The 21432-nt window shown below is 44.5% G+C and overlaps 1 protein-coding gene across 3 annotated transcripts in view; it reads left to right on the top strand.

Moving 5' to 3' along the window:
* Positions 1–21432, top strand: part of PWP1 (PWP1 homolog, endonuclein) — a 53368-nt gene that overhangs the window by 16924 nt on the left and 15012 nt on the right. The window contains exons 3-11 of one of the 3 annotated variants that reach the window (XM_063614377.1): positions 6769–6986; positions 7965–8145; positions 8580–8899; positions 11330–11388; positions 11497–11684; positions 15711–15796; positions 15897–15993; positions 19355–19465; positions 20344–20474. In XM_063614377.1, coding sequence (XP_063470447.1) covers positions 8828–8899; positions 11330–11388; positions 11497–11684; positions 15711–15796; positions 15897–15993; positions 19355–19465; positions 20344–20474 — 744 coding nt within the window. In that variant the 5' untranslated portion in view covers positions 6769–6986; positions 7965–8145; positions 8580–8827. Of the gene's footprint in view, positions 1–6768; positions 6987–7964; positions 8146–8579; positions 8900–11329; positions 11389–11496; positions 11685–15710; positions 15797–15896; positions 15994–19354; positions 19466–20343; positions 20475–21432 lie in introns of those variants that run through there. The other 2 variants (XM_055240113.2, XM_055240114.2) reach the window with 2 other exon arrangements.

The following is a 21432-nucleotide window of genomic DNA, read 5'->3' on the forward strand; positions in this document are numbered from 1 at the left end:
GGAATCATGGGAGCTACAATTCAAGGGGAGATTTGGGTGGGGACACAGCCACACCGTATCAGGTGGGGTTTCTGATGGCAAGGATGTGATTGATTTCATTATATCCAGGGCTTTGATGGAGGCTTTCACTTTTTCCTGGGCACACATTTCTGTCTTTCCTTCCAAAAGAGGCGGCATGGGTGTGGAAGGAACCACACAGGACTGAAGACGGAAAACCCAGGCTCGGTCCCCCATCCTAACACTTAGATGATGTGTGGTCTTAGATCAGTCACCTCCTTCTTCTCGTTAGTCTTCCCAGCTGTGGTAGATTAAATGTGGCCACAGATTCTTGACAGATCTTCCCATCAGGAGATGGCACCTTTCTCCACTTCCCTCGATCCCGCAGCCAGGCAACACTCTTGTCCAAGTCACCGGCATCTGCCCCTTGATTACTGCAATGACCTCCTCATAGTTCTCCCCACATTCACTCTGCCCACCCCACCACCCCCAGCCCCGCATTCCACACACGGGAGCTAGAATGACCTGAAATCTAAGTCGGATGATGTCATTCATCATCCTACGCCCCTACCCACAGCCCTGTGCCTCCCTAACCACCCACAGCAAGACTGCATCATCTGGCTCCCTGTCACCCCTCTTCCCTATCTCCTCGTTCACACTGCCACAGCCTCACCTCTGGGATTGTGACCCTAGTACCACACAGCTGGTCATCTGGAGACAGACTGGAGCAGAAAACCAAGGTAGAACTTGAGTTGGAAAGCTTACAGGGTTGAAGTTTCACTTTAACGCTGAGGTGTTACACAGAAGCTAGAGAGGGCAGAAAACTACTCAAGTCTGCGGAAAGGAGTTTTTCTGACAGGTGGTGATGGTGGTGGCATCAAGGAGGAGGGGACTGAGGGAATGCAGTTTCTGGTAAAGGGTAGATAGTCAGAATCCTCAGCTGTCACCCAGCAACTGGACAGTGAACAGGATGAAGCAGTCACCAATCAGGCTGTCACAACCACATTTGCTTGCACGTCTTATTTAATTTTCCCTTGACCATAAACCTCTGATCCTACATTACAGTACAAAGTCCTCGGAGGGAAGGGCCGTGTCATGTTCATTTTTGTAGCTCCCTGTCTCCCAAACTGTCCTGCATAAAGATGGCAAAAAAACAATTGTTGCATGTCATGGGTGACAGTTCTTCTTGCCTCCTCACGGCAGCACCCCAAGTTTCCTCTAGAGAATTCTTGCTGCCAACTCTGTGTTCCCTGTACAGCTAATTCTCTCTCTGGCTCCAGGGCTGGGCACAAGGCTCAGCCTTTGCTGAGCAGAACATCACCTTCTCCTGACCACAGTGACTGGTGATCATTCCAGAACCCAAGAGGCAAGCGAGAGAGAAGTAGAGAAACGCAAGTGCTTTTTCTGCCGAGGTTGCAAGTAGTAAAGATGCAGCAAGCCTGAAGCTCCTGACGGCTTAAAGTTAAGTGAACAGATTGTAAGACAGAGACTAAATATAGGAGAGAGGTCCAATCCTGATGACAGTGGCTTCAGCCCCTAGATCCAGCTATGTCTGCAGCTATTTATGTCAATAGGTTCTTGAGCTACTAAGCATATAAATTCTCTTTCTTGCCCAGGGCAATTGGAGTCCTGACAGACCAAGGAATGAATGAATGAATTGATGAGCAACTCTACCAGAAAACTTGTGTCACATGACAGAAAGGATCCTATCTCAGGAGTCGGGGTAGTATATTGCCATTACTAACTCTATGACACTGGGCAAGTTTCCTGATTTTTTTTTTTTTTTTTTTTTTTTTTTTTGAGACAGAGTCTTGCTCTGTCACCCAGGCTGGAGTGCAGTGGCACAATCTATCTCTGCTCACTGCAACCTCTGCCTTCAAGAGATTCTCCCGCCTCAGCTTCCCAAGTAGCTGGGACTACAAGTGCGCACCACGACGCCCAGCTAATTTTTTTTTTTTTTTTTTTTTTTGAGACGGAGTCTCGCTCTGTCGCCCAGGCTGGAGTGCAGTGGCGCAATCTCCGCTCACTGAAAGCTCCACCTCCCGGGTTCATGCCATTCTCCTGCCTCAGCCTCTCAAGAGTAGCTGGGACTACAGGTGCCCGCCACTACGCCCGGCTAATGTTTTGTATTTTTAGTAGAGACGGGGTTTCATCGTGGTCTTGATCTCCTGACCTCGTGATCCGCCCGCCTTGGCCTCCCAAAGTGCTGGGATTACAAGCGTGAGCCACCGCGCCCGGCTAATTTTTGTATTTTTAGTAGAGACGGGGTTTCACTGGCCAGGCTGGTCTTGAACTCCTGACCTCAAGTGATCTACCCAGCTCAGCCTCCCAAAGTGCCAGGATTACAGGCTCGAGCCACCATGCCTAGCCTTCCTAATGTATTTGAACTTCAGTTTAGAACTCTAATGTTATTCATTTATTCAACGAATATTTACTGACATTTCCTGTGCCAGGCGCTCTGCCAGGTGTTGGCAACACTATGGTAATAAGACCCTCATGGCTCTTGTCCTTGTGAAAATGCCGATTCAGTTCTAGAAAAATCGAGTTTCATTTCTGTACACCTGATTTTGTCACTGTCAAATCTATTCATGGTATAAGTCTCTAGCACTTGGTAACTGGTAGCTATCATTCCTTCCACTCCTTATCAGTAATATTGTAGAGTCAGCTAGAGGAGGAGCAAGAAACAGAGCCTCATGCAATGGGGGAGGAGGGTACCATAGGCTTCATTTTCTTCCCAGCACTCAAGGCCATTTAGAAAAAAATGTTTATGAGCCTAAGTACAAATGACACTGAGCTAGAGGGTGTAATAAGAGCCTGGCACGGCCCAGGGTTCGATCCTCTGGGACCCTTAACTAAGAATAGCCAATGTGCCAGCAACGACATTTATTCTGGCCTCTGGCAAAGAGACTTTTCTGACTTAAGTATATTCATCAGTTCCCAAGAATCAGGCTTAGAAACAGCTACTTAAGCTCAATCTCTTTCAATTCTCATTATAAGGAACTAATCATACCTGCTCCCATGGGATTTTCATTTTTAAAGGGAATTCACAGCTTGGGCTGAAGTGGCAGAATGTCAGAAATAAGTCCTGTAAAAGAGGCTGAGTTTAGCAGGCCCAAAATAACTGGAGTCCTAGCTTACCTTCTGTTATTTAACTTATTCACTCATTTAACAACTATTATTTATCAAGAGCCCACCCTGCACCAGGCACCGTGCTGGGCGTGACAGCAAACCCGACAGGGACTGGGCCATCGTGGAGCAGAAGCTGGCTCATGAGAGGGCAACCCACGGGGGCAAAAGACCTAGAGTCATATACTCAAACCTAAGCCCATTCCCGTATACCAGGTGAGCCCACGTGAGCCTAGCCAGGGGTTAATCCATCAGCCTCTGCTAAGAAATCAGTTCATGCGCTCTATTCTAAATACAGCACAGTTCTCACCTGCTTTATTATTGCTGCATTAAAAGATGACCTCAAAACTCAGTGATTTAGTACTTACTACCACTAAACTATACTCTTAAAAATGGTTAAGTTCGAGGCCGCAATGAGTTATGGTCATGCCACTGCACTCCAGCTTGGATGACAGAATTGTAAACAGGCACCTCCATTTTTTAAGAGAATGAGTTATTTTTTAAATTTCATTGTTCTTTTCTCTTTTCTCCTTTTCGCCTGTTCCCCACTTCCTACTTAGCTCTTTAGAAATGCGACTATAACCTCTTAGCTTCCCTTCACCAGACACTCTCTACAGGGCAAGCTTATCTAACTATGTGCTTAAAAGCTCCAGAGTGGAAATTTCTCCCACCAGGAGACTGCCTCAAGAGACAACAGTCCATTTACAACCGTGGGCTGTCTCCTACAAAACACTCTCTCACCTGGAGAGTATCCGGAGACAAGCGCCGTTTTTACAACTTAATCCTGCCCATGAAGCACCAGCTCAACCATCTGGTAGATAAGGCACTGAAGCAAGTCACATAGGCCCCTACTTGCCTGCCCCCTCCCATGCATGCCATTCATGCCACATCCCCCTTTAAAAGCCCCAGCTTTCTGCCCCAGAAGTGAAGTGGTACCTTAAGGCAGGAAGCCTATACTTCTTCCCTTAAGCTAGCTTTGGAATAAAAAGTCACTTTTTTTTTTTTTTTTTTTTTTTTTTGTTGAGACAGAGTCTTGCTTCTTCACCCAGGCTGGAGTGCAATGGTGTGATCTTGGCTCACTGCAACCTCTGTCTCCCAGGTTCAAGCAATTCTCCTGCCTCAGCCTCCCAAGTAGCTGGGATTACAGGCATGTGCCAGCAGACCTGGCTAATTTTTGTGTATTTAGTAGAGACAGGGCTTCTACTATGTTGACCAGGCTGCTCTCAAACTCCTGACTTCAGGTGATCCACCGGCCTTGGCCTCCCAAAGTGCTGGGATTACAGGCGTGAGCCACCACGACTGGCTAAAGGTTACTTTTTTTATACCAGACCTCATTCTTGTTATTGGACTCTGCAAGAAGGGAGCACCAAACCTGCAACTCAGGGTTTTGTTTTTTTTTTACTTTTTATTTTTTGAGACAGGACCTCACTCTGTCACCCAGGCTGGAGTGCAGTAATGCAATCATGGCTTACTGCAGCCTCAACCTCCTGGTCTCAAGCAGTCCTCCCACCTCAGCTTCCCGAGTAGCTGGTGTTATGGGATCTTTGAGGTGTCGATTTTCTGGCCAGAAACCTCTGTGGCAGGTGGCACCTTTGCCCGAGTTCTTGTCCTGAGTCCGGGACGAATGGGGAACACAGACAAGTGAAGGGTGAACAAGCTGAAGATGAACTTTATTAAGTGTTAGAACAGCTCAGAGAAGACCCACAGTGGGTAGCTCCTCTCTGTAGGCAGGTCGGCCAGTCGAGTGTTCAGCTGTCAGCAGACAGGAGGCCCTAGAGAGGATGGCTCCTCTCTGCCAGCAAGTTGTAGTATCATCTCCAGCTAACAGCAGAGAGGAGAGCTGCTCTCTGCAGCTGGTCCTCCCATAGTCTCAACGTCCTCTGCGTCCTCTGCTCTGCTCTGGCCATCCTCTCTCGTGCTCTGGTTGAGACCGGGCTTTTACGGACCTCAGAGGGGAGGAAGTACATGCCGATTGGTCCATGGGTGGCCATTGGTGGCCCAGAAGAGGTACCATGAGTCCCCACTCCCAGCCTTGGAACTGGGAGCTGGCCCCCAGCTTTCAGGCCCTCCCTGGCCTGAAGGTCAGGCCTTACTGGGGAACCCCAGCCCAGGAATCTGTCTGCCTCGTGATGCCATTCATGGCCCTGGGGCTCATCCCCAAGCCCGCTCCAAGATCTGAGCAGGTTCCAAGAGAGGAGAGAAGTCAGGCAGCAGAAGCAGACAGCCCTGAGTGACGGAGTTGGGGGGGGCCCTTCCCGGGCCCCTGAGGGCACAGGCTATATAGATGGCCCAGTCCTGCACCTGGGAGGGCAGCCACAGCTGCACCCTGGGAGTTCCCACCCCGCCAACTCGGGAGGGGCAGGGATCCCACTTGTCCCCAGCTCCTGCCTGCTCTGTGGAGCAGGAGGCCCAGGTCTGCAGCCACTGGTCGGGTGGCTGCAGCTGCACCTGGGAGGGCAGATCCTGCTGCTCCCGCCACCCCCACCAAGAGCACAGGGAGCCTCAGATCCACAGCTGCAGTTTGGGTGGCTGCTGCCTGCTCTGTAAAGCAGGAGGCCTGGGTCTGCAGCTGCAGTTTGGGTGACTGCAGCAGTACCCGGGGAGCTCCCGCCCCAACTCAGAAGGGGCAGGGCTCCCACCGGCTCCATGGAGCATGCAGCCCCAGCTGTGCCTCCTTGCTGTAGCTGGCATGATGGCAGCAGCTGTTGCCATCACTGGGACCACAGATGCATATCACCATGCCCAGCTAATTTTTTTTATTTGTAGAGACAAGATTTTGCTATGTTTCCCATGCCGGTCTCAAACTCCTGGGCTCAAGTGATCCTCCTGCCTTGGCCTCCCAAAGTGCTGGCCTCTAAAAGGAGGGCCAAGTGGATTTAGGCCGAGCCACTGAGCCTACCCTAAATCTGTCTCTTTTTAAAAATGGCAAATTTTGTGTTATGTATATTTTACTATAAATAAAAATTATAGAAGGATTTTTTTTTTAAAGTTAGTGGTTAGAAACAATCTTTTACTAAGCTCACAAATTCTGGGGGTCAGAACTTTGGGCAGGGCACAGTGGGGATGTCTTGTCTCTGTTCCATGATGGCTGGGTCTCAGCTGAGCAAGCTCAAAGGCTGGGAGTGAATCAACGTCTGGGAGCTGGATTCACCTAAAGGCACTTTCATTCACAGGTCTGGGTTAACTCAAAAACTAGAACTGTCTACTGGAGTACCACATGTGGTCTCTCCATGTGGTTTGGTTTCCTCACAGCATAGTAGGCTCAGGGTAGCTGATATGGTTTGGGATCTGTGTCCTTACCCTTGAACTGTAATAATCCCCACGTGTTGCAGGAGGGACCCAGTGGGAGGTAATTGAATCATGGGGGCAGCGTTTTCCTGTGCTTTTCTCATGATAATAAGTCTCATGAGATCTGATGGTTTTATTAATTAATTAATTTTTATTTTTTTTTTGAGACAGAGTCTTGCTCTGTTGCCCGGGCTAGAGTGCAGCAGCACGATTTCGGCTCACCACAACCTCCGCCTCCTGGGTTCAAGCGATTCTCCTACCTTAGCCTCCCAAGTAGCTGGGACTATAGGCATGTACCACCATGTCTGGCTAATTTTTGTATTTTTAGTACAGACAGGGTTTCACTATGTTGGCCAGGTTCATCTCGAACTCCCGACCTTGTGATCCACCCGCCTCGGCCTCCCAAAGTGCTGGGATTACAGGTGTGAGCCACTGCACCCAGCTGAGATCTGCTAGTTTTATAAAGGGGAGTTCCCCTGCACGTGCTCTCTTCTTGCCTGCTGCCATGTAAGACATGCCTTTCTTCTCTTTTGCCTTCTGCAATGATTGTGAGGCTTCCCCAGCCAACGGAAACTGTGAGTCCATTAGACCTTTTTCTTTATAAATTACCATGTCTTGGGTACATCTTTATTAGCAGTGTGAGAACAGATTAATACAGTAGCCAAACGTTATATGGTGGCTCAGGGCTCCAAACATTAGTGTTCTACTGGTGGGCAGTGGTGGGGCGGGTGGCGGTGTACAGGCGAAGTGGTGTGGAGGTGGGGAAGCAAAACCTGCATCCCATTTATGACTTAACCTTGGAAGTGTCATTTCTGTCATACTTTATTGGCCAAAGCAGACCTACTACTACCCAGATTCAAGTTGGTGGGGGCGGGGGGGTGTGCTCTGATGGAGGAATATCAAGATCACGTTGCAGACAAACATGTGTGAAGGACTATATTGTTGCAGCCATCCTTGAAAAATATTATCTGCCATATGATCTTTCTAAAATGGGTTAAAAGCAAAGAAACCACAGAAGAATCATCTTACAGAAACAGAGCAGGGGGAGAAGCCTTAATTAACAAATAATCTGCCTACACAAACAATGAGCAATTTCCTCCTGGGAGGATCTCTCCTCAGGCTGGGAGATTGCCAAGGGCATTAGGCTGAGTAGAGTTGGTGACAGAACTCATAGTTGTATCAGCTCCTCTGTGTGTGATCTGAGTAGGAAAGTATTTGACTACTGCGGACTCTAACTTCATCTTTAAAACAAAGTGTTGTGAGAACCAAGTAAAATATTGTATAGAAAGACAAATGTGTTGCAAAAAGGTCCCCGAATAGAGCCCACAGGTGGACATCCCCCGTTTGACAATGCGACTGGGGAAGACCACGTGTACTGCCAGTTTATCCTTGCCACTGTTTCCCCATAGCAGCCACCTTCCTGTTTCTTTTGCTTGCCTCTCTCAGAAGTAGATGCATTGAGGGCAAATGACCAGGACAGGGCCACATAGCCAAGAAAGAGATCAAAACCCAGATTTTTCTGGGATGCTAGTTTGAGATTTTCCATTCTACAGACGTCCAGCCACTCACAAGTTCTAACAGATGACTGATCTTAGCTGAGAAGCATGACATAGATACAAGGGAGTCACACTGCCTGTGTTCATATCCCAGCTGCACCACTTACTAGCAGTGTGACCTTGGAAAGGATCGCTGTTTTCCCAGGTGTAAAACAGAAATAAGACCTCCCACAAAGGGGTAAGTAATCACGTGATACGGCACTCAAAACAGCGCCTTCAACATAAGTAAGCCCTTTGTGTTTGCCAATACTAAAATCACTACCGCATACTTAGTATATAATTGGTGCTAAATGATTTTTTCTCACTTATTTTTTTTTTTTTGGTGCTAAATGTTTTAAGGTGAGAAAGTAACATTTAGCGATGTAATGAAATGTAATGGTGGGATCTCCGTGAAACGACAAATTCATTTTGGAGAAAGCTTTATAAAAACGCAAACCACAAATCTCTGCCATTTGTCAGCTTGAAGTCTACGGAACTGCAAGCAAAATAAAGATTGGTGGAACTTTGCTTCTGACTGACCCCTACAGTCCCAAATATTTTCTTGGCCTTTACAAACCCTGCAGGCATCCTCACATGCAGTCCTGAAAAGCCTTTTCTCTATACTCCACGCAGCCCAGACCAGCCCACGTGGATTCCTGGCTTGGCTGCTTCCGCTTCCATTCTGTCTCCTCCCATTTCCTATTCGGCGCCTCAGAATGACGTCTGAAAAGAGCGCCGACGCTGCCCAAGCAGAAGCCCGCGCATGCGCTCTGCCCTGGCAGCGGCCCCGTGCAGAGCCTGAAGCGTGTGCCAGCAGCGCGGCCGTGGTTCCTCCCGCTGCGGCCGGGTTTCTAGCGTGACACGCCCTTGACTTGAGGACCATGAACCGCAGTCGCCAGGTGACGTGCGTGGCCTGGGTCCGCTGCGGCGTGGCCAAAGAGACACCAGACAAGGTGAGGCCTGGTCACTGGGAGACAAGGGGAGCAGCGTCTTTAGGGCACGGCGGGTCCGTCCAACTGGGGGAACGTGGACCCGGAACTCGGGGCGTTGGCTGGTGCGACTGGCTAGGGTGAGGGCGGCTCTGCCCGGATTGTCGCGACTAAAGCTGCGGTTCAGAAGGTCTGGTTCGCCTGAGCATGGATAGTCAAGGCCGCGCCTCCTCACTGTTCCCACCCTCAAGCCCAGCCCCACTCCCAAATTCGCACGCACATGGACTTAGCGGGCCGGAGGGGGTTGGGCTGCTGCTTTTGGTGGGTAATACCTCAAAAGGCTTTTTGACAACACCACAGCTTTACTAGCACCCAAGTGCATTTTCAAGCATAACTGGGAAGAGAGCATGAAAACTCCACTTTCCACTCTTGTGCTCCGTGTCTGAAGGAGTGAGGATGAATGTGGTGTAGAAAAACTGGTGTGGAGGCTAAGATGTCGTGAGGCTGGGAGATGAATAGGGAATTTCTTCAGTAATCCAAGTGAGATGTTGATGGCAGCAGTGAGGATGAGAGGTAAATGTAACACATGAAAAACCTACAGGAGTTGGAGACGTCTTAAGACTGTAGCAGAGGTGACGATTACTTAAGTAATTTCCTCATTGGATACTAAGTGCTTTCTGTAGGCCAGGCATTGTTCAGGGACCTGGGATAGGCATGAACAAAATAGAAAAAGTCTCGCTGGACGCGGTGGCTCACGCCTGTAATCCCAGCACTTTGGGAGGCCAAGGCGGGTGGATCACGAGGTCAGGAGATCGAGACCATCCTGGCTAACACGGTGAAACCCCGTCTCTACTAAAAATACAAAAAATTAGCCGGGTGTGGTGGCGGGCGCCTCAGGAGGCTGAGGCAGGAGAATGGCGTGAACCCGGGAGGCGGAGCTTGCAGTGAGCCGAGATCGCGCCACTGCACTCCAGCCTGGGCAACAGAGTGAGACTCCGTCTCAAAAAAATAATAACAATAGAAAAAGTCCCTGCCTTTATAGAGTCGACATGTGCACATATAGTATGTCAGGGGGAGTTAAGTGCTACCAAACAGTAAAAGGGGTTGATTTGAATGTAATTGACCCAGATAATGATGACGGTGATAGGAATGTGATTGGCCTGGACATGGAGTTAACAGGAATGACGGATTGGAGTAGTCCCAGTAGTTGTAAATTCCACCTGGGCACAGACTGTTTTATTTACTGTTTCTCCAGGGTTTGGCTGATGGTAGGCACTCAGTGTTATAGAATAGGGACAGAAAATTATTTCATATAAAAATTGTTGGAGGAAACAGTTATTAAAAAGAGACATATAGCCTTTCAAATACTTGAAGACAGTGATTTCCAAATGAATCTACACATTGAAAATCTCACACTTGGGGAGGTTCAAAAAATACTGATGTTTATGTCCCACTCCCAAGTATTGTGTTGTAATTAGCCTGGAGTGTAGCCTAAATTATTTAAGATTCCCTAGGTGATTCTAATATACAGACAAGTCTGGGAACCACTATTCGAAGAGTTTATAGGAAAAAGAGATTGAATTTATTTTATGAAATCCCAGAAAGGAAAACTTGGACCAAATAAGAGAAATTGGACAAGCCAGTTGCGGTGGCTCGTGCCTGTAATCCCAGTCATTCAGGAAGCTGAGGTGGGAGGATCGCATGAGCCCAGGAGTTCACAGCTGCAGGGAGCTGTGACCATGCCACATCTCTTAAAAATTAAGGCCGGGCGCGGTGGCTCACGCCTGTAATCCCAGCACTTTGGGAGGCCGAGGCAGGTGGATCATTTGATGTCAGGAGTTTCAGACCAGCCTGGCCAACATGGTGAAACCCGGTCTCTACCAAAATACAAAAATTAGCCGGGCGTGGTGGTGCGTGCCTGTAATCCCAGCTGCTCAGGAGGCTAAGGCAGGAGAATCGCTTGAACCCGGGAGGCAGAGGTTGCAGTGAGCCGAGATGGCGCCATTGCACTCCAGCCTGGGCAACACAGTGAGACTCCGTCTCAAAAAAAAAAAAAAAAACAACAAAGAACAGAGGACTCATGTAAGGGTGATTTGTTAAGGAATGCCCACAGGGAAGAGAGGGAGAGGTGCCCTAGATAGAGTCAGAGATAGTTGGAAGAAAACCAGACGAGTACCACAGAGCCACTTTACCAAAACCAGTCTTTGGGGTTTTAAGACTGAGAGGTAGAGTAGAATGAGCATGATTTTTGAAGTTTCAGGTGGTGAGGGATCTTAATTGTAAGAATCTATAAAATCTATATTTTTTAATGTGGAGTCTGGATTGATGTTTGATTCTTATCTTGATGACACTGCTTGGCGTTACATTTTACATTTGTTTGCAAACTACTTTTTAATTCAAATAATTTGATGATTTCCTTACACATATTGTAATGAAATCTTTGCTGTCTTGCAGGTAGAGCTGAGTAAAGAAGAAGTAAAACGCCTCATTGCTGAGGCAAAGGAGAAATTGCAGTAAGTTTAGGACCAGATGAAATCTATATCTTAAATGATGACGACCACGTGGTCTTGTTATTAGAAGGTGCCATTTGGGTGATTCTCTTTTTCTTTCTGTGCTCATAGAGAAGAAGGTGGTGGCAGTGATGAAGAGGAGACAGGCAGTCCTTCAGAAGATGGCATGCAGAGTGCACGCACCCAGGCACGCCCAAGAGAGCCCCTGGAGGATGGTGACCCAGAGAATGACAGGACGCTTGATGATGATGAGCTGGCTGAGTACGACTTAGATAAATATGATGAGGAAGGTGACCCAGGTTAGTTTATCCACTTCTGATGGTTTGTAATTACAAGCTCAATATGTTGGATCATGTTTGTGGTGTTCCAAAGTTTACTCTTAGATTTTATTGTTCTTGACATCAGTAAGATAATTTGGTCGAAGACTTGTGTAGACAGCATGATTCCTAAACTAGTTTAGAAGATAAACTCTAACCCACTAACTAAGATACAAATCTAGGATCTAAAAAAAAAGTACTGTGTATTTTATTGCATATGTCAGGTTTAATAATCTGTAACCCACTTGTGAGTTTTTGTATGCAGTTATAATACTATGGTGTGCTTGAACTTAAATCCATATACCTTTTCCTCAACTGCAGTCAGTCTTCTCAGAATACAGTAGTCCCCCCTTATCCACGGTTTTGCTTTCTTCGGTTTCAGTTAGCCACAGTCAACTGCAGTCTGAAAATAGGTGAGTAAAGTACAGTATTTTGGGAGAGATGACTTTCACATAACTTTTATTACAGTATAATTATTTGATTCCTAGGTACGTATAGGAAAAACATAATGTATATAAGGTTTGGTACTATCTGCGGTTTTAGACCACCACTGAGGGTCTTGGAATGTGTCCCCTGTGGATAAGGGGGACTACTGCATACATTTTGAGATGCTGTTGTTGGAGATAATTAGAAAAAGAGGCCAGGTGCAGTGACTCACGCCTGTAATCCCAGCACTTGGGGAGGCCGAGGCAGGTGGATCACTTGAGGTCAGGAGTTTGAGACCAGCCTGGCCAACATGGTGAAACCCCGTCTCTACTAAAAATACAAAAATTAGCCAGGCGTGGTGGCGCACATCTGTAATCCCAGCTACTCAGGAGGCTGAGGCAGGAGAATCACTTGAACCTGGGAGGCAGAGGTTGCAGTGAGCCAAGATCGTGCCACTGCACTCCAGTCTGGGTGACACAGTGGGACTCCATCTCAAAAAGAAAAAATCATGGGTGGGAAGAGAAAAAGGAAATAGAGCAGAAGACAGTTCAGAAGTAGAAGTTTGCATAGAAAGCCTCATGGGGAATAAAGTGAGCCAAGATGACAACTACCTATATTGCTCTTCTGGGGAAAGTAGGTATAAAGATAAATGGAAAAGGAGCTGACAAAAGCTGACAAAGCTCGCTTTGTTTCTTTTGGAATGTGCTACCCTAGGTGGCACTAACCCCTAATCTTGGGGTTTAAGAAATAGGCATTTGGCACACTGAGCAGGTTAAGTAAGTTATTTATTTAACTTGTAAATCCCAGTTAGTCTGCATATTTGGGAGCTGAAGGGACTCCTGACAGCTAGAATCAGCTACTCCCAAGTTATAAAATCAAAATGTAGATGATCGGAGACAAAAATTAACTCTTAATACAAATGTTATCTGCGACAAAGTAAAATTACAACTACCTGTTAAATCACAACTACCTGTTAAATTGATGGTTAAAATATTACATAAGAAAGTCATAGCAGAGCTGAGCATGGTGGCTCATGTCTGTAATCCCAGCTACTTGGGAGGCTGAGGCAGCAGAATCGCTCAAGCCCAGGAGTTCAAGGCTGCAGTGAACTATGATCACACTGCATTCCATCCTGGATGACAGTGAGACAACATGTCTAAATAATAAAAAAAGTTTTAAAAAGTTATAATCAGACACTTAAAAATATTGGTATCTGTTAGAATATCATTGAAATGCTGAGTAAAATAATATACTTTTGTGTGTGTGTGTGTGAGACGGAGTCTTGCTCTGTTGCCCAGGCTGGAGTGCTGTGGTGCGATCTTGGCTCACTGCAGCCTCCAACTCCCTAATTCAAGCAATTCTCCTGCCGCAGCCCCCCGAGTGCTGGGATTATAGGCACACGCCACCACGCCCAGCTAATGTTTGTGTTTTTAGTAGAGACGGGGTTTCACCATGTTGGCCAGGATGGTCTCGATCTCCTGACCTCATGATCCGCCCGCCTCAGCCTGAAAAACTCCAGCAATGGGGAGAGGGAGAGTCGAAAATGACATTGAGGAAATAGTGTTAACTGTTAAAGCAAGGTAATTCAAGGTTCGTGATGCCCTCTCTACTTGTGTTCATTTTTCAAAATTTCTATAATACAACATTTAAAAAAAATCAGACAGGTACGGGTGGATGGTGAGCACCGTGGGGTATCTGGAAGAGCAGTGTAGTTGGAGTGTGTAAAGAATAGGACATGAGACATGATCTGTGTTGGGCACAGGAAGATTGGTAAACAACAGACAGGCAATGAGAAATGAGTAAGTAGGTTCTGGGTGGAGATGGGACTGACCAAAGTCAATTAGCTGTCTTGTCCTGGATGCCTCAGGCAGGGCATGTTTGACCACTGTAGATAACATTGCGGAGGCAGAACTGAGCCAAGTAAGAGGAAGATTCAGTGGAATGTGACAAATTATAGGAAGCCTTTAGTGCCAGAGCAATGTTGAGCTTGACCTGATGTATGTGATGATACAACCTGGAAAAAGACCCAAAGGAGGGGAAATGCTCGGCAAGTTGATCTGCATGAGTGAAGCACAGAGAAGGTGGATGGGGAGTTGCTGGGAAGTCTGGAAGAAAGACTTATTGGGTCCCAGTAAACTTAGAATACCAGGCTTAGCAATCTGTGTGTTCTCTGTGCGAGAGGAAATCATTAAAGGTTTTTGAGCATGGAACACATGATAATTGAACATGCACTTTAGGAAGTTAACTCTGGCAGCAGTGGAGAACAGGTTGACAGATAGGGTGAATCTCTTAGAGGAGCAGAAACTTAAGATAAATTAGGCCAGAAGCAATGAGGGCCTGGCTTGGGGCACTAGGAATGAGGAGGAGGACATGGAAGAAAGGGATTGCAGAGGTAGCTGGGAGTTTTGCATCATCCTGGTGGATGAACTTTCTTCCAGAATTGGTACCTCTGGTTTCCATCTTATTATCGCTGGTGTACCTCTTTTCTTTCAGACAAGAAGTAACCCTGATTTCCTCACTCCATCTGAATTGAATTTTATTGTCATTTATCCATCTAGATGTTCATTCCTCCTTTTTGCTCATTCCCTTGGCCATCTGTTCTATGGATTACTATTAACTTCATTTTTCATTATCCATAGTACTTAAAAAGGAATCATTACCTCCATTTACCAGCGGCACACAGCTGGTGAAAGACGGTGCTGAGTTTTGACCACTCTCTGGCTCTAAAGCCTTCATTCTTTTCACTGCATCTTTTCTATGGATACAGTCCAGCAAGGATAGTTTTTTCTATTGGACTCTGGGTTATGGGCTCCAACCTTGTTAGGGACAGAGTGCCGTAGAAATACAGAGAAACAAATAACAGCCTGGAGAGATGGCATTCCGAATCAGCTCTTTCTCGTGTAGCAGAAATTGCTTTCTCTGTTGCATATCAGATGTTTAAGACCTATCAGTCCTGCCTCCTTAAAGTGGTTTCCTCTAACAATTCAGTGTATCTTCCTTTTCCTGAGTTATCCTTTACCATTGTAAATGTGCCATAAAAGAGTAAGTTTAGTGGAAAAAGCATACTGCGTTTCTTTTTTCATATGTTAATAAGGCATATTAGCATATCAGAACACGTGCAGTAGAGCAACCTGGTTAATTTTTTGAAACCTGTCATTTCTCAATTTTATTTGACCAGGCAACCCTTATTTATTGTGTTGATTTCAGTGTTTCAGGGTCATTTTATTTCCAGGTCCTCAAGGCTGCCTCTCCGTAGCACCTTCAATCATGAATGCACGGAGCTAGCTAGAGAATCTCAAGAGAGTTCTCATATTTTCTAAAAGGGTCTAATTCCCTGATACAATTCTTTCATAGGAAGATTGTGAATTCCAAAACTGTCTGAAATCCATTCCAAAGGTCAAATACAAAAATGGCTTTTAAATTCCTGCTGCTGCTTACGTAGTTTCCTTTCCCAACTCTAGATGATCCAGAGTTAGTTATAAAATAGATGGTTGCATCTAAGTCCAAGAATGGATGTCATAGAAAATATGTTTTTGTCAAGATGACTATTTTATTATTGTAGTTTGTCAATTTTTCTTACAGATGCCGAGACTCTTGGTGAGTCTCTCTTGGGTCTTACGGTCTATGGGAGTAATGATCAAGATCCTTACGTCACTCTGAAAGATACAGTAAGTATTTACATTGTTTTTCTAATTATGCTCTTAAGTGTTCAAAAAACCTTACTGGCTCTCTGCTTCTAGTCAATGACCTTTTTTTCCTCTCACTTAGGAACAATATGAACGTGAAGATTTCTTGATTAAGCCCAGTGATAATCTCATAGTTTGTGGCCGAGCTGAACAGGACCAGTGCAATTTAGAGGTGCATGGTAAGTGATAAATCCCTTACTAAAAGATTTCCTAAGTGATGGTAAAATAATAAGTGAAATAGTTACCATTTCAATTTTAGGTGCCAGATCCTATTGTATCTCATTTAAGTTGGTTACATAGTTAACTTTTACACAGGTGGCCAATTTCTTGGTTATTGTTCTGGGTATGTGTAGTCCAGTACATCACTTTGGTATCTGAATTTTCTATGGAAATAAGTCCTCTGGAAATTTTTCATAGGGGTGTTTTTTTTGTTTTTATATATAAACAGGGTCTCACTGTGTTGCCCAGGCTGTCTCAAACTCCTGGGCTGAAGCAATCCTGCTTTCACCTCCCAAAGTGCTGGGTGCTGGATTACAGGTGTGAGCCACCACACCTGGCCTCACAGAGGTTTTTAATCTTTTATTTAAATGTGATTGCCTGTTTTTCACTCCTCTCCTACTCCCACTATAAAAAACCTGGAAGTAAAACTATATGTAAAAATACAAGGCTGGGTGCGGTGTCGCACACCTGTAATCCCAGCACTTTGGGAGGCTGAGGTGGGAGGTTTGCTTGAGTCCATGAGTTCTGGGCTACAGTGAGCTGTGATTCTATGTTTGCTCCACTGTACTCCAGCCTGGGTGACAAAGACCTCATCTCTTGGGGAGAAAAAAATGTATAATCTCATTTCCCTGAGTTAATAACTTGACACCTTGGTTTTTTACTCCTAATTTTTTTTTTCTGGCTACTTTTTCTTTATGTGGATTATACTGGATAGACAGGTTTTTCTCATGTTTTTTAAATAGAGTTATTTCAGATATTTCCCCTTTGCAAAACATTTTATTTTCTTCATAATAATTCAACACAAAGGGCCACATTTCTTTTTTGGAACCAAAACATCTTGATCACCTTTCCCACTTAAGGAATATTTGTATCAAAGCCAGAAGCGAATGCTTTGCAGTAATCAGAAGTAGGCATGAAAATAGGAATTTTTAAATCATATTTTTAAATGTTTTTGATTTAATATTAATTGAATGGCTTGCCTCACTTTGGTATTTTTAATGTAAAATCTGTTTTTTATATGCTAAAAGTAGACTTCCACAATGTCTGGAGCACTCTGCCTATAGATTCTCCCTTTTGTTTTTCTTGTCCCTTCCACTGTGCTCATATCCTCAGACAAGTCCATCTTTGCCCGATACTCTCCTCCCCCAGCAGTCTTCAGATCGTCTTGAAACTTTGAAGATTCAAAGAGATTATTAGGCTGATAAGTCCTTTTGTTATAGGAAACACAGTTGCACAGCTTGAAAAAATAAAACCCTTAGGTTTAATGTTTATCGGCATCTTCTAGGTTGCTTCATCATGGCTTCCATTGATTAGCTTGGATTTCTGTAACTCTTCAGAATCTTTAAGGCTGTCTGTGGGAAGCCTATAGATTAGACCCATTTTATCCCATGGCTCATTGTGATCTGTTTATGCATAGCAGGCACTTTCATGTGAAATTATTCTTTCTAACTCTTGATATCTTTGAACTTTTACATATTTCAGATGAAAACCATTTGTTTACTTTGCTTTTAAGACCAATTCTAATTTCAAAAAATTGAGACCCAATTACAGTTTTTTTTGTCATCATTGATTTTTTTATGCATTTCTTACCTGAGAACTTACAGTCATTCCTTTGAACTCAGGATCAAAGAGGAGCTGAGAAAGAAGTTAAAGCTGTTATATTTCCATTTCCTTCTCAGTTAGGTTATTATAGATATACTTTATTATTTGGGTTTGGAAGGAATCTCCAAATTGCCCAGTATGTCTGTGCAAGAATAACTTCAAATTTATATTCTAAAACTGATCTGAATATTGATCTCACGTGGTTAAGAGTATGTTTTAAAGTATTATTACCAATTGCCGGGTGCAGTGGCTCACGCCTGTAATCCCAGCACTTTGGGAGGCCAAGGCAGGCGGATCATGAGGTCAGGAGATAAGACCATCCTGGCTAACACGGTAAAACCTATCTCTACTAAAAATACAACAACAACAAAAAAATCAGCCAGGCATGGTGGCGGGCGCCTGTAGTCCCAGCTACTCGGGAGGCTGAGGCAGGAGAATGGCGTGAACCTGGGAGGCGGAGCTTGCAGTGAGCCGAGATCATGCCACTGCACGGCGACAGAGCGAGACTCTGTCTCAAAAAAAAAAAAAAAAAAAAAAAAATTATTACCAATTTTATGTAAAATGTAAGCTGAGTATATCGAACATGGTTGAGGTTTTTGTAGCACCACAGTCTAATGATTTTGAATGTGAGTTCTCTTCATAGGGATGTGATAGAGCATTACACAAATCTGCTAATCCCAGGATCTATTCCAGAAGCAGCAATCTGAGGAATTAAAAATAAAATCCTTAACTTATTATATATTTACCTCTTTCTTAATACAAAGCATATGGGGAGGGGTTCTGATTAGTGGGTTCTGTTTTATCACTGTTTCACTGTGTAATTTTTAAAAGACTTCTTACTCATTGATTTTACAGTGTTTTTGCTGCTTAACATTACAGCTGTGAATGTTAAGGAGCTGTTAGTTGCCATATTCCAAAAGGATGTCCTCGGGAGCTTTGTTTACATTGTTCATCTTCATAAACCTTTTTTAAAAATATTAAGAGTAATTTTTGATAAGCATTTAGATTTCCAAATATGAATTATTTCTCTCCCGTGCTATTTTTGGTTTGTTCTTTTTGACTTATAATCAGCTAGACCATTAAAAGATAAAATAGTAACTACTTCTTGTGGAGAGTTTATGAACATTTGTTTTCTGTGAATGACCTAGAAGACAGGACCATTTATCTGACAAGGATGCAGGTGGAGTATCAGATGTCAGTGTTCATTTTCTCCTGTGGGGTATGCCACACGATGGGACTATATGAGACATGCAGAATTTTTGCCTAGTCATGATATTGGAATCTTTTTTTTTTTTTTTTGAGATAGAGTCTCACTATGTCTCCCAGGCTGGAGTGCAGTGGTGCGATCTCAGCTCACTGCAACCTCCACCTCCCAGGTTCAAGCTATTCTCCTGCCTCAGCCTCCCTAGTAGCTGGGACTGCAGGCACGTACCACACCCAGCTAATTTTTGTATTTTGAGTAGAGACGGGGTTTCATCATGTTGGCCAGGCTGGTCTCGAACTCCTGACCTCAAGTGATCCGCCCACCTTGGCCTCCCAAAGTATTGGGATTACAGGCATGAGCCACCGCACCCAGCCTGGAATCTCTTTATAATATCAGATGTCTCACTTTAAAGCACATGGCTCACGTACATTTAATAGAATTTGTTTTTTTGAGTGGGATGTGATTTTTGATGACTTATTCTGATGCATTAAAGTCTCTTTTCCCAATCTTTTCAGTTTATAATCAAGAAGAAGACTCTTTTTATGTACACCATGATGTACTCTTGTCTGCATATCCTCTGAGTGTGGAATGGCTGAATTTTGATCCTAGCCCAGATGATTCTACTGGTAATTAGAAAACTTAAGGTTGTTCAGTGATTTCCAGTCTTATGTATTTTCTCCTGGCTCCATAAATTATGTATTCTCTTGAATGTTTTCAGAATTGTTGCTGATATTTTCTGAAGTTACTGTTATTTTATGAAGTTATAGAGTTCTTAACACACCATCACTTTATTGTTTAGGGTCCATAAATCCCCAGACTTTAGATAGGCTAAGGAGGTAGCTGCTCTACTATAGGCTGAAGGACAGGGCCTGAAGCCTTTTGGACTGTAGAACTGTAAAGGTCCCACAAAGACTCAGTATAAATAGCCTGATGTGTGAGATGTTACCAGAGTTCAGTGGCATAACCTGTTTTAGAAAACATAAGGTAAAACCGAAATGAAGAGGCTTGTCACAAGTAATTAGGTTCTCATGTTAGTCTTTGTAACCACATCTGCACACTATTAGTTGCCCCTGTCCGTACTTTTTAATAAGGGTAAACACTGATTATACTGTCTTACATCTTGTTTGCACACCTTGTTCACATTCATGATCTGATCTGATCTTCATCCCCACAGCACCCCATGAAGGAGGAAGGGAGGAAGGTTATTCTCATTATATAAATGAAAACACTGGAGCCAAGAGATTGAGCCTTTCTTACTCAAATTGTGGCCCAAAGACCAGCAGCAGCACTGCATGGTTATCACCTGTGACCTAGTTAGAAATGCCCACCCAGAACCACCTGAAATACAATTTGCATTTGTAACATTCAGATGCCATATATGCATATAAGTTTGAGAAGCACTGCTCTAAAGCATTTTTCAGTGAATCTACAGTGTAATGTATTTGATTAGAAGTTCTGTATGTCTTTTTTTGTGTAATCATACATGCATTGTTTCCTCCCATAGGAAATTACATTGCTGTAGGAAACATGACCCCTGTTATTGAAGTGTGGGACCTTGATATAGTGGACTCTTTAGAGCCAGTCTTCACACTCGGAAGTAAACTTTCAAAAAAGAAGAAAAAGAAAGGAAAGAAGGTAAAGAAGTTAATAAATATTTAAACTCTAATGACAGAGGTAAGTTTACTCGGGAGTAGGGGTGAAGGGTAAGAATGTACACTTTTTCAATCAGGTATTCTTGGTGAGATGGGATAGGTAGTTATGAAATTATTGTAATTTTTAGTTTTGAAAAGCCCATCCAAAGAAAACTTATTTCTGATTGCATAAAACCTCCATTATCATGTTGTTCTTTCTTACACAAAACTAGTTCAAAGCTAGTATATTAATATGAATAGCTACCACAGATGAAGGACTTGCGGATTATGAGCCTCCTCCAAATACAGTAGCTATTTATACAGATATACCAACCTTGAACTTTAAAAAAATTTCTATTACCGTGTTGAATTCTAATTATCCATGTATTAACTCCTGCAGCTTTTAAAATCGTTAGGTTTTATGAGGGTTGGGACCTATATTGATACTTGTATAATTACAGTACCTAGATTAAGAACTGCTAGGCCAGGCCACGCACGTGGCTCACGCCTGTAATCCCAGCACTTTAGGAGGCTGAGGCGGGTGGATCACCTGAGGTCAGGAGTTCGAGACCAGCCTGGCCAACATGATGAAACCCTGTCTCTACTAAAAATACAAAAATTAGTCAGGCATGGTGGTGTGTGCCTGTAATCCCAGCTACTTGGGAGGCTGAGGCAGGAGAATCACTTGAACCTGGGAGGCAGAGGTTGCAGTGAGCTGAGATCGCACCACTGCACTCCAGCCTGCGTGACAGAGCGAGACTCTGTCTTAAGGAAGAAAAAAGAACTGCTAGGCCAGTCATAGTAGCTCACGCCTATAGTCCTAGCACTTTGGGAGGCCATGGTGGGAGGAGTGCTTGAGCCCAGGAGGTTGAGGCTGCAGTGAGCCATGATTGTGTGCCACTGCACTCCAACCTGGGTGACAGAGCGAGATTTTGTCTCTTAAAAAAAAAAAACTACTATAG

This window comes from Symphalangus syndactylus, chromosome 13 (genome assembly GCF_028878055.3).
Source record: "Symphalangus syndactylus isolate Jambi chromosome 13, NHGRI_mSymSyn1-v2.1_pri, whole genome shotgun sequence".
In the NCBI taxonomy this organism is placed as follows: domain Eukaryota; kingdom Metazoa; phylum Chordata; class Mammalia; order Primates; family Hylobatidae; genus Symphalangus; species Symphalangus syndactylus.